Below are 13586 nucleotides of genomic sequence, written 5' to 3'. Positions count from 1 at the left end.
TAGGCTTTCTTCACTAATGCTGCCACATTCCCTATACCACCCCTACCCCCACACCAAAAGACACCTGATTTTGTATGACAGACTTGCCGGTGTAGTTTCTCTATGTGTTAATGGTTTATATTATTTGCACAGGCCATGCATCAGCATTAATGGAAATCTAAGCCAAAGAAAGATTCACCCACCCTGCATTGCACATCAATCAAGTTTTCATTTCTCCACAGTTCTGTTCCCACTCTTGAGCACATGCAGAGATGGTTTTTGTGTTTTTATGTTCCACATTTTAAAATTTTAATTCTTGAGATTATAATTATAACATTTCTCCCTTCCCTTTTCCCTCTGTTTTATTTTTTTATACGCATTGCTCATGTTCCTCAATAGTTTTCTTATTCAGTGCTCACATGACTCCACCATGGTTCAGTGAAGTTGGATGCTCTAAATTTAGTCATTTCCCTGTATTTTGACATTATGATGGTCACTATGTTTTGTTGTTAGTTTGGCTTTGGTTTTTTTTTTTTTTTTCATCTTTTTTTTTTCTTCCAGTTCTGGTCCAGGAAATGTGGGTGTCATTGACTATGTCATGTCCTCTGTAGGCTTATGTGTTTTGTTCTGTCCACAGTGCTATTTTATAAAGCAGTGGGGACTTTAGAAGGGGGAGGTTACTGGGACGAGAGTTCTACTTGGTCCCCACTCAGTCCTTTCTCTGTGTTCTGTGTTCTGGCCCCCATACGTGGAGAACCTGCTCCCCACATGTGTCTACCATCATACTCTGTCATGACTGAGCCCTCTCGAACTATGCCTCTTTCCTCTTTTAAAAGAAGTCTTCTCTCTCTCTCTTTTTGTTTGTTTTGAGACAGGGTTTCTCTGTGTAGCCCTGGCTGTCCTGGAACTCACTCTGTAGACCAGGCTGACCTCGAACTCACAGTGATCTGCCCGCCTCTGCTTCCTGAGTGCTGGGATTATAGGCGTGCGCCACCAAGCCCAGCTCAAAGTCTTTCTCTTTTAAGTTTTTCTCTTGGGTATTTGGTCACAGAGATGTAAAAGTAACTAATACAACGTGAGTACCATGATGGGCCCTGACCTCTAGGGCCCATACCTCTGCTGTAAGATATCTGTCAGTTATCGGAAGCAAGGGGTGCTGGGAAATATTTTTGTTTACGGGTCTAGAATTTTAACCCATTCCTTGTGTTCCAATGAAACCATTAAGCCTGGTTAGAAAATATGTCTTTGGGAAGAAGTCATGGATGGGAAGGCGAGGTTTGACTTCCTCCTAAGTCTCTGTCATTTATTTTCCATTTTGATGATAGCAAGGATGCTGTAAATTCAATAAATTTGTGAAGATGAAAGGGCCAGGTCAACTATAAAAATGCCTTCAAAATGTAATCAAACGAATCCTTCACTTTGTTTTGGTACAGAGAACAAGAGAACAGTGTACTCATTTTCAGCCTGAAGCATGGGTCGCCTTGCTCACAGCACCACACCTGTCGGGGAGGGGGATTCTGGAAGCCAACCTGATAACAGTTGTCTCTGGACCTGAAGCCTTTCTAAACACCTAGTTTAAGTCCATGAGTCTCACTTTCGTAACAGCACAGGCGTCCCCTGCTCTAGCTTCTGGGCCCAACACAGAGCCTCATGAGCTCAATTATTCCAACAATACAAACGTGCTATCAAACAGACATATGGTGGGACTTACCAAGCTGGGCATTGCAGTCTTTGTTGCTATAGAGATTTGCTCATCCTACCAGAACGGAGCCATGGTCTCCTCCTTCCACAGCACCCAGTCTCCAGGGTTACTAACTCCTGCCACAACTACAAAGATGCTGAGAAGCAACACATGCCATGCCATAATAGGTCCAGCTCAAAAGGCAGACAGACTTGAGCTCAAGTTTTTCTTCTACGTCTTCCTTAGCATCAGACTCTAGGACAGTCCTCCCTCTGGTTCTCATTTCCTCATCTGTAAAATGGCATCAACAATCCATCCCTGGCAGTTGTTCAAAGGGCTAAGCAGTGGATGTAAAGTGCTGGCATGTAGTCAGTGTATGACGAACGCAAGGTCGCTCTCTCTTCTCTGCAAGGTCCTCTGTCATCAGCACCCTCCCTCCATTTGAAAAGCAAAGTCAACTTTCAAAAAGCTTTCCAACTCAGCTCATAGTGCATTCTCCCAACTTCCTGCACGTCCCCACCAAGGATCCCCCGCCTGTTACAGCCATATGGAAAGTTATGCATATGCTAGGCAGTAACAGTGCCACAAACACACATTAACTACCACACTACATACAGAATAACAGGGTGGCAGAGCCACATTTGCTCACGAAGTGACACGCTTGGAAGCTGGTGAGAAACCATTTCCAGATTGTGAAGCTGGCAGACAAGCTTTCGCCCCTCAAAGCAGCCTACTATGTTCTAAGTCTTGCTGGGATTGCACATGCTGGTGCTGTGTCTCCCCACCCCACCTTTCCCCCCATCCAGTTGGACCAACTGCTGAGCTTAGTGGCTACCCCTGGTCTCTCAAACATGCAGGGCCCATGTCTGCCTCCAGCTTGGGAGTGCTCCCCATTCTGTGATCAGTACCCTTCCCCCATTTGAAAAGCAACATCAACTTTCAAAAAGCTTTCCAAGCCAGCTCATTCTCTCAACTCCCTGCACGTCCCTACTAAGGATCCCCCCCCCCGACTGTTTACAGCCAAAAGATGCAAGCGACAAAAGCAAGTGACTTGCTTAAAGTCAACCAGCAGGTTCATGGGTACGAAAGCCGGGAAGCCTAGTCATGGGCCCATTCTTATCCTCTCAGATGTGTAGTCCTTGAAATCCATTTAAGTGCGCAGTGGCAACCCCAGCTCTAGGAGTGGAACTCAGTCGTAGAGCTGCAATACCGAGTAGGCACAAGGCCCTGTGTTCAGCCCCCAGCACTGTATTAAGTAAATGAACGAACAGCATGCCCAGTTGCAGTGGCATGCACCTGTGATCAAAGCACTGGGGAGGCTGAAGCAGGAAGAGCAGGAGTTCACGGCCATGCTTGGCTGCGAAAGGAATTCGAAGTCAGCATGAACTACAAAATCAAACTACATTTCAAAAGTCAATAATACAAAAATAGCAGCATCTGCAACTGGTAAAATTATGAGAATGTATCAAATGTGCATAAAGAGTGATGCAGGATGGAGCCTAGATGAGGAAGATGTCAGAGAAGAGATGACGCTGGATGAGAGTTTTGAAGGGCAAATGGAAAGTTGCCAGAGCACAATGGGGGTGGAGGGGTTGGGGAGAGGGGGTGGGGGTGGAAGATATGCCCCAGGCTGAGGAAAGCACAGAAATAGTGAATGACTGGTTTTAGGAAAGAAGCCATTCAGTATGACTGTATCATCAAGTTTAGGGTGAGAAGTGACAGCAGGTGAGGTTGGTGGAGCAGGAAGGGCCCAATCTTGAAGATCACTAAAATGTGCTGGGGACATACACTTTATCCCAGAAACTGTCTTTCACCCCGAAGCTCAAGCACTGTTTTGCCAGCTTCTCAACTTTTGCCTTTTTCATGCAGCAAGCATACTATTAATCATTTCATCCAGAGAGACTCACTTGAAAAACACTTAACCTTACCCTAATAAAAACTCTTGAGACACCCTGGGTTTGATATACTATGTAGATTTTCCTACTAGGCATTAGAATACATACAGAACGAAAAGGTAAGAAGTGTTCTCTCCGCCGTCTACAATACATCTAAGGCCACTCAGGATCTGCTGCCACAGCTGAGCTACAGTCTTGACACTCCCACCCCAACCAAGTCAGCAAAACAAGAAAGTACCAGGGAAGAACACTACGGTGGCTATTAGGTTAGCTAGGAGAAGGTCGGAGACTGAGGCCAGGAGTCAGGTCTAGAACAGGCAAGAGTGGACATTGGCATTGGACCAGAGGAGCAGGGGGCTATGTCTCAGAACAAGCTTCAGCAGCAAATCATTGTTGGGTGAAGGGTCGGGTGGATGCACAAGGGAAAGCTGTGTGAGATCAAGGAGAGAGCAGAGTGAAGGATAACTCCTAGGTTCTTAGTTTGGGTTTCTAGAAGGAAGAGAGAAAGAAAAGCAAGAAGGTAAAGGATGGAGCAAGCTGTGCTCAGCTGAGTGTGGGGCACTCACGGGACACTGGCTTGGAGCAGGAGCCCTGGGTTATGTATGTTAGTCTTGGCGGCAGACAGCGGCACAGAGGTCAAGCCTACAGAAGTGGTTTCCTCAGGGTAGACTGTTAAGGGAGAGGTGCCAGTGAGACAGACAGACAGACAGACTGACTGACTGACAGAGAGACAGAGACAGAGAGGGGGGAGGCGGGGCTGAGACCTCTGAGGACAGGACATTTGCATTTAATGATGGGGAACCTTTCCCAGTCACTGCAGGACTTCCCATAGCCAGGCAGGGTCTCAGCTTTTCTCTGAGAGCATGGTAGATTGGTTGGTTGGTTGCTCCTTTCTCCCTCTTTGAACAGCCTGTGAGGGGCTATACTGCAAGGGATGGGGAACTGAACACTAACTCTTAGGTCTACCTAATGGGAGTGGGTTTATCCTGGGGGCTTCTGGGGCTGCCTAGAGCTAGTTAAGTGAGCAGGCGTAGCCGCTGGATTAGGAGGTGGAAGGTATCGATTGGGGAAGGGAGAAGTGGTCAAGAGGCCAGGGCCTCCTCATGCTCTGAGAGGCTGCTAGGAGCTCCTGCCTCCAGGAAGGCCCTGAGTTGGGGCAGGCATCGAAACCACAAAACAATTGCTAAGAAATGAAACAACAGCCAGTAACTGCCCAAAGTTTGAACAAAGCATCGCTGTGTTCACCAGCAGGGCCTGAGCCTCCATCTCCATGCCAGAGGAGGAGATGCTAGAAGGTGGCGGCTGAGCCACTTACTTACTAATAGTAACCTTAAAAGAGTGTGCTCTCAGACTATCACAGAGAAACTCCAATACTCAGAATCTTGTCCTTGAGTTAGTCCACCAAATGAGCCAATTCAGCCTCCTCTGAAGTCCAAAGCAATACTCCTGGGGGAGGATCCCAGGAGCAGGGGTGGGGGGTGGGGGTGCCTCATCAGCACATCCCTTCTTCCAGATGCCTCTCCCAAACACCCTGTGAGATTCTCCCCTTCCAGGGCTGCCACTATGACTAGCCTTGCACAACTACCCTTAAACGCCTGGCCAGCAGAGTCCCAGTAACAGACAGAGGCATCCTCTGTGTTGGAACATGACATGCTTTCAGAATGGCACTGACCCATCTACTACTTTCTGCAGTAAATTTGACTTACACTTGGCAGAAACATCCCTTTCCTTCCCATTGACCTGGATAGTGGACGAAAGCTTCCCAAATGGGCACAGAGAGAACTCTGGGCACCCCTGCGACTGTGTAGGGGGGGAGAGGGAGAAAAAAAATGGGGTGCTGCCAAGAGAGGAGGGCTGGAGATGCAACTCAGTGGTGGTGCCCTTTCCTGGAATGTCTGAGGCCCAGGTTTCAAAACGGGGAAGGGGATAAAAGTTAAGTTGGCATGAATAGGATGAGAGTGGCGGGTTCCTTGCCCAGTGCTCTTGCACTATCTTGCAAAGGCGAGCTAGCAAAAGTTGTCTCCAGACCCTGATCTCCACACTGCGGGGCGTTTAGGAAGAAGTTGTTGGGGGAAACTATGGCAGCACCCTTGAGTCCACCTCTGGAGGGGCAAAGTGGACAAAGAAGAGTACATTGAAAAGGACAACAGACTCCAAGCTGTCCTTGCAGGGAGAGGAGCTCAGTCAGGGCTGGGGCCCGGAGGTGGGGGGTAGGGCATTACACAGCAAGAAACAGCTTCATCTGGATTACTCTGAGCAGGCGGCAGCCGAGGTGGAGCCCTGAGAGGTGTAGGTGTACACGTGTGGGGCGGGGCTGGGGGCTGGGAGAGCCTGAGGTTTGAATAACAAAGGAGACTCCTGAAGGGTAAGCTGTGCATGGCTCCAGGGAGAAAGCACCGTGCTAGCAATAAACTTCAGTAGCTGGCGCTCCAGCCACCCTCCAGAGGCTACACAGAGTTGCTGGCCAAGAAACCAGCTCCTGCCTGCTCAGGGAGCTCAGACTTATGCAATTCAGCCTTGCACTAGAGCAGGGGATCTGGGAATTCACCCGCATCTCCCTCAGGCTTTCTCCCCGCCCCCTTGCAGCCCCTGCAAGTCACGCCAAGGGTCAGGGGCCCTGTGAGCCAGGGAGGCCCTGGCTAGAGAAGCCCGGGGGCGGGGGGGGGGTGCGGGGGGGGGAAGGAGGGAAGGAAAGAGAGTACCTGTTGCTGAATGCATCCTGCTGCTTTGGCTCTTACTCCTCGGTTGCTTGTAGTGAGAGTTGCCCATCATTCTGCTCTGGACTGGCAGCCACCGCGGCCACCGCGCCGCGCCTCCTCCTCCTCCCCCTCCTCCTCCTCCCCTTCTCCTCCTCCTCTTCCTCCTCCTCGACCTGTGCTCCTCCCCAGGTGCTTACATCACCTCAGCTTTGCTTTTTACACACATGGCTCTTCCAAATCCCACTTGTGTCCTTGGCACAGTATTGTCCAGATCTGAACCTCTCACTTGGACTAGAGCCTGCTAGGTCTCTCTCTCTCTCTCTCTCTCTCTCTCTCTCTCTCTCTCTCTCTCTCTCTCTCTCTCTCTCTCTCTCTCTCTCTCCTCCCTCTCTCCCTCTCCCCTCCCTCGCTCCCTTCCTCCCTCTCTATCCCCTCCCCCTTGCTCAGCGCTCCTGTCAGGTCTAGCAGCCCAGGTTCCAAAAAAGAACCCTAGCAAACCCTGTGTAAAACCCCCACCTCATCTGAGGCGGCACATGGGGCCAGCCCCCGCAACCCCCGGGACCCGACTCGTTTGCCCTTACTGTCCCTGGCTGCCTCTGCTCTCAGAGCTGTCATTCCTGATGCCGTTTGCTCTCTGGATCTGCAGAAGCTTGCAGGAGCGAGGGGCCAATAACAGAGCCTCATCCATGAGTGTGACAGGGACCAGTGAAGGAATGTGCTACCCAGGAATTCTAAGTGACACAGCTCCCTGTTCCACTGGGGGACGGATCCAGTTCTGTGACAGCTGCCAGTGGGTTCTGGGCTCCAGTCCTAACCTGAAGAAATTTAGGCAGAGCACGAGGCTTCCAGGCTGCAGGCTTGGCGTTAGCACGTCCAGATGCCTCTGGAATGCCCAATGCGGCCACCAGGCGTACCTGCTTCCTTGTCAGACACACCTGAAGCCTCACTCCACTTTCCCCTCCCTTGCCTGTTTTGCCTTCCCATGGGAGGGCAGAGCCAGCAGCCTAGAGATTCACAGACTGGAAATGGGACCCCCGGCAGCCAATGAGAAGGCTCTTTTCGTGTCCCACAGAAAATCCATGCGCGCTCCGCATGCGCGCGCTCTCTCCTCGCCCTCTCTCTCACACACATGCAGCAGCCTGTCGCGAGTGCTGCAGCCCTGTGGGATAAGTGACAAGGGGCAGGTGGTGCTGGCTCAGCAGCCTGTTCCAGTCTCAACAGCCTGGCAGGAAGGTAGGGCCATCGGTCCTGGAATCAAGTCTGCTGGAGACAGACAGCCCTGAGCTGCTTCACTTAGGCCAGTAGTGAGACTGTTCAGTGCTGATGTCATCAGACACAGGGACAGGGGATCTGTCTGTGTCTGTCATAATCACAGCCACAGAGCATTGTGGGTGTGGGTCAGAGCTCTCTGATTTGGGGACAAGAGGTCTAAAATGAGATCCATTCACACATCCATCCACACACACCCTCATCCACCTGTCATTTAGACATTCTGCCAACAGTTCCCAGGGATCTGCTCTGCCCAAGCCCTGTGCTAGTTAGTGGTAGGAGCAAGGGACATAAGTCACCTTGTAGGAGGGGTGACTGTCACATCCAAAGGTGATGACAATACAGAGAAGAATTAAAAGTGTTGAAGGCGAATTTAAAAAAACCTGCTTCTGTCTGGAGGGCTGGAGGGGAAGCACTTCCCAGTGGACTGGTCATGCAGAATGACAAGTTGGCTAGACAAAAAAAAAAAAAAAAAAAAAAAAAAAAAAAAAAAAAAAAAGGAAAGGGCACACTGGTAACTTCAGGGACTGCAAGCTCCAGGGACCCAGCTGTCCAGGGTCTCTTCCATTTTCAACAAATCTACACACATCCCTCAGATTAGTGACCAGCTGTCCCAGCCTCATGAGGGAGAAATGGCAAGGAAACTGCAAGATGGCAGGACCCCTACTTGGATTTGGCAGCCCACTGTGGAATGTGACAAGAAGTCCCCAACGGCACCAATGTGAGACCAAAATAAGGGATTGGGAAATAGCCCCAGAGCAAGCAGGAAGTACCCAGAGGGGAAGCATTTTGGGAAAATAGATGTATGAATAGGGTTTTTTGGTAAATCATGGAGATTCATGAACCTGGTAAAAATCTTGAAGGTAATAAGGGAATAACTGAAGTTTGAGGAATGTTCGTTTCTTCATCTTTTCTCTCTTTATGCTAGGTCCTAAGTCTGAGTCTTGGAAGGTTCAATATTGTAAAAATGGATGAAAATAAAGGTCAGAGAAACCTAGAATGATACTGGTGGTCCTGTGAGGTGATTCCAGAGTGTGGGACATTTGGAAAGTTGAAAGGGAATAAAATTCAGTTGAGCTGTACACATGGGACTCGAGCTTCTGTCCCCAGCGAGATGAGGGAGCGTGAGCAAGAAAAGGTGGGGTTTCCAAGTGTGGAGAGAGAAGATGGCAAGAGGGGATGAGGAATGAATGAATGACCACGAACTGGACACATCTGTGCATGCATTGCCTTGGCCAAGAAGTTGACTATAGGGCTGGAGAGATGGCTCAGCGGTTAAGAGCACTTGCTGCTCTTGCAGAGGACCCAGGTTCAGTTCTACCAGCACCCACAGGATAGTTCACAACCATCCGTAACTCCAGTGCTGGGGGATCTGATGTGCTCTTTTGACCTCCTTGAGTGCCAAACACATGTAGTGCAATGCATCCATTCAGGCGAAACATACATAAATAAAATGAACATATGTAAAAAAATGTAAGTTGAATATGATTAAGGCTACAGAAGCCCTCCTCAGATCTATATTTCCAGCTCTTCAAAGCACAGTTCAAGGTCATCATTACAGACTTTTCTCAGAACAGCCCTGTCAAACAGGTATAGTCCAGTTCACTCTATAGATATACAAGAGAGGGGAGGCAGCTTGCTCAAGATCTCTCTAGAACCATCCTGGTTGGAAAGAAGATATTTAAAAGAGACACATGGGCCCATCCCCTTGGCTATCAGATTAGTGAAATAATAACCCCAAGAAATGGAAATGCTGGTGCCAGCCAGAGGAGGAACTTGCCTCCCAGGGGGAAAATTCACACACTTTTCACAACTAACCAGACTACCTTGCTGTATAGACAGAGAGTGGACCATTATAAGTTAGTGATGGGTGGGGTCACACTCTGACCAGGACTGACTAGTTATTGTGTTGGTTGGTTTGTCTACTTCACACAAACTAGAGACCCCTGGAAAGAGGAACATCACTTGGGGAAGCACCTCCATCAGATTTGTCTGTGGAGGCATTTTCTTGATAGATGTGGGAGAGTTCAGTTGACTAGGGAAAGTGACACCCCTGGACAGGTGGCCCTGGGTTGGATAATAAAGCAGGCTGAGCAAACCCTGGGGAACAAGTCGGTAAGCAGCATTCCTTTGTGGTTCCTGCCTCTGTTCCTGTTTCAGCTCCATCCCTGACTTCTTAGTGATGGACTGTGACCTGGGATGTGTTAGCCAAATAAACCCCTTCCTCCCCCAGGGTGGATCTGTTCAGTGTTTTATCACAGCAATAAAAACCTAATTAGGACAGTTATACATACCTCTTGCCCTCTATTTAAACCTAAAACTTATGTTAGAACCTTGAAGATGGATCTGGGTACAGTAGACCCTTTTATTTGTTCCTCTTCCCTGTGAGGTCATACTGAAATTCTTTTTCTTTTTCTTTCTTTTTTTTTCTTTTGGTTTTTTGAGACAGGATTTCTCCATGTAGGCTTGGCTGTCCTGGACTCACTCTGTAGCCCAGGCTGGCCTCGAACTCACAGCATTTTCCCCTATTTTTTTAACCAGTAATTCACAATCTCTCTTCTCTTCTCTCCTTGCCTCTTTTCTCTTCTTTCTCCTCTGCACCTCTCCTCTCTGAGACTAAGTCTCACTATGTAGCCCTGACTAGCCTGGGAGTCAGTGAACTCTACACTGGCCGGGAACTAACAGAATCTCTCCTACCTCTGCTTCGAGAGTGTTGGGATTAAAGGTGTGTGCCACCATGCTGCGTCCTATTGCTTGTCTTTTTAATTGGCCTATTGAGGACCAGCAGCTGAGCCTAGCTTATTATGGCTGCCAGAACCCAGGCTTTGACTCTAAAATCTCTAGAAACACCTAGCAGTTTCTTCTTCCTTTAGGTTTCTACATTAACTAACTTTGCTACCAGTTTAGAAAGCAACAACAACAGGAGCTCTGCAGAGGTAGACCCCCTCCTATATCTCTGCATTCTGCATCATTCCTCTTAATTCTCATTTCATATGGAGTGCCTACACCACATGATCATCTGCTTTCTGTAAACTCTATTGCATCCCTGGCCCTCTTCACTCAATCCCAGCCCTGGTTCTTCTCATTGGTGTACTGGGAAGGTAATAAAAAATACCTGACTTGTAAGCTACAGTAGTCTCCCCTTATCTAATCTTGCTTTCTGAAGTTTCCATTGCCCATGATTAACCAAAGTCCAAAACCATGAACTGGAAAATTCCAGAAATCAACAATTAGTTGTTGTTTAGACTGTGCCTCATTCTGAGGAGCATGATGGAAGCTCACCTCATAGTACTCTGAGCCACTGGTGACTTAAATTAATCTTTTGTTCATACACTGTATCTTCTACCTACTCCCTTGGCCACTTAGCCATCTCGGTTCAAGTAATCCTAAGTTTACTTAATAATGGCCCCAAATACCAAGAAGAGGGATGGTCACTTAGGTCCACCCATATCCACCCTTTGGATCCTTCCTCTGTCCTTATAATTTCCATCAAAAGAATTTGGGTGAGATGCACAAAATGTAATATGGTAAGCAGATCCAGTTTGTAGCATTGAGAGGACAGTGACCACGGGGAGTTTTGTAAACACCCTCTCAAGTAGTAGGAGTGACAATAGTAAGAGAGACTGTCCTGCTGAATTACATTTTAGGCAGGCACTATATTATTTCTAAAGCTGTCTCTGGAACAGCTTTCCTAAGGGGTGCTTTCCTGTCTAGATGATTGACAGGCTCATCTGGACTCTTCTAAGAGGGTACAATAGTATACCTCTGCTCTTTCTCAAAAAAAACCTCCTACATACAATAATTTTACGAGATTCAGGCATCCTGGAATCAAGTTTAGACAGTTTCAATTGATGGTCTTCTGGTTAGTTCAGATTGGCAGCCCTCATCCCAGGCCAGAGATAAGAATCAGGTGCCAGCTGGGTGGTGGTGGTGGTGCACACCTTTCATCCCAGCACTCGGGAGGTACAGCTAAAAGGATCTCTGTGAGTTCAAGGCCAGCTTGGTCTACAGACTGAGTTCCAGGACAGCCAGGGCTAAAACAGAGAAACCCTGTCTTGGGGGGAAAATGTCAGGTCTCATTTAGATGATCAGACCTGCAGTTGGAGAACTTAATTTTACAAGCTGTTGATATGAGAAAGCAGTCTAGCCCCAATCCCTCTAATCCTGCTAATATCCAACTAGCTACCTAACAATTTGGCTATGCCAAAGAAAATCCACCAAGAGCTTCCATGAAGTGAAAGTTCTCAAGTTAATGAGGGAAAGAGGAGCTGTGTGCCAAGGTTGCTAAGACTATGGCAAGAACAAATCTATCTGCAAAACTGTGAAGAAAGGAGAAATGCACGCAAAAGGGATGAAATTTGTGGGTGGAAGACATGAACAGAAGATGTGTTCTAACTGTTGCTGGCAATTTGTGCTGTCAGAACCATATAAGAAAACTCCAGCAAGGGAGCTAGGAAGAGAACGATGCCAAGCCATGGATCCCCGGTAAGGGCTGGATACACAGGCTCAAGAATAGGTTTGGGGTGGATGAAAACTATAAAAGTTTTAGGACAGTCTTGTGCCACAGAAGAAGCTGCTGTCACATTTCAAGCAGTGTTGAAGAAGTTGATTCAGGAGAGAGGATGCCAACCGAAGCAAGTGTTTTCTGAGGTGCTTGGGATCCAGCCTAGGTAGGACCCTGTGAACCATAATGCAAGTGTTCATGCATTGTGCTACCAGCTGAGCCTTCAATAGACCCCCTTCTGAACAAACAAACCCAATAGAATCTACATTTGGTAAAAATGTAACACAACTATTGGAGCCTTAAAACTGAAGAGAGCAATGTCTAACCTCAAACTCTTTCTAAAATGCCTTTAAAACAAAAACACAAACAAACAAACAAACAAAAAAACCCTTCGCCTATGAAATATCCCAGCTACTGACAGCATCTCCTGACACCCAACCATTCCCATTGCCATAGTTTAATTCTCCTGATAATTGTGTGTGGGTCTCACTCTTCACAGTTGTCTTCCTGCCTCGGCCTCCAAGTGCTGGGATTACAGGAGTAAATCAACACACCCAGCCCTTTTGGCATATTGTCAGGTCATAAGCAGTCTGATGCTGTCATAGCATCTCCATCGTTCATCTCCACTTCATCTCATCACATGGACTTTGTATTATCTCACATGATCACAACAAAGGTAAACATGACACAACAGAATGTGTCGAGAAACAGAGAGCCTGCAGTCCCATAACTTTATTATATTTACTGTCTGTTTTATGACTGGTTATAGTTGTTCATCTTGTACTGTACCCAATTTATAAATTAAACTGTATCATAGGCATGTAGGTAGTTAAGAGGAAAAAACTCTAGTCTATTTTCATGGTCCAGTCCTATCAGTAGTTTCTAGACCCTGGAACTCATTCACTGAGCATACGGAGGGGAAAACCATTGTACTGCAAGACTTCTATGACTTGGCATCAGGCACATAAGAAGTGCGTGCTAAGACGTGCTTCCCATCTATCTGCTTCATAAGGCTGTAAGACTGAGCTGGGTGTGGTGGCGCATGCCTTTAATCCCAGCACTTGGGAGGCAGAAACAGGAGGATCTCTGTGAGTTCGAGGCCAGCCTGGTCTACAAAGCGAGTCCAGGACAGTCAAGGCTACACAGAGAAACCCTGTCTCGAAAAAACAAACAGACAAACAAACAAAAACAAAACAACAACAAAACAAAAAAGACTGTAAGACTAACGGCCAAGCCCTACAGGCGGTTCCTCAAACTTTAACTCAAATGCCACTACGCTCCCCAAAGCCTTGTTCCTTACTCACATTCTCTGTCTGAACACTTTCATTTTTTGATTATCTTATTCTAAAATGTATTCTTTTTACAACTTCTTTTTAGTTTATATATTCACTTTACATATAGATTGTAGCCCCCTCCCTCCTTTCCACCTGGTCCCGCCGTCCCACCCTCCTTCCCTTATCCTCTGAAAAAGGAGCACCCCCACCACCAACCCACCCCAGCACATCAAGTCGCGTCAAGACTGAGCTCATCCTCATCCACTGTGGCCAGGCAAGGTAGCC

General features: G+C 47.7%; 1 protein-coding gene across 4 annotated transcripts in view; it reads right to left on the bottom strand.

The window, feature by feature from the left end:
- The window catches only part of Nhsl2 (NHS like 2), a 246807-nt gene that overhangs the window by 71839 nt on the left and 161382 nt on the right, over positions 1-13586 (bottom strand). For 2 of the 4 annotated variants that reach the window (XM_051142201.1, XM_051142202.1), the window contains exon 1: positions 6258-6364. The exons of the other annotated variants lie outside the window; for them this stretch is intronic. In XM_051142201.1, the coding sequence (XP_050998158.1) occupies positions 6258-6327 (70 nt within the window). In that variant the 5' untranslated portion in view covers positions 6328-6364. Of the gene's footprint in view, positions 1-6257; positions 6365-13586 lie in introns of those variants that run through there. 4 annotated transcript variants of the gene reach the window in all.

Source organism: Acomys russatus, chromosome X, assembly GCF_903995435.1.
Source record: "Acomys russatus chromosome X, mAcoRus1.1, whole genome shotgun sequence".
Lineage (NCBI taxonomy): Eukaryota > Metazoa > Chordata > Mammalia > Rodentia > Muridae > Acomys > Acomys russatus.
This window is presented reverse-complemented; position numbering and strand designations above follow the sequence as displayed.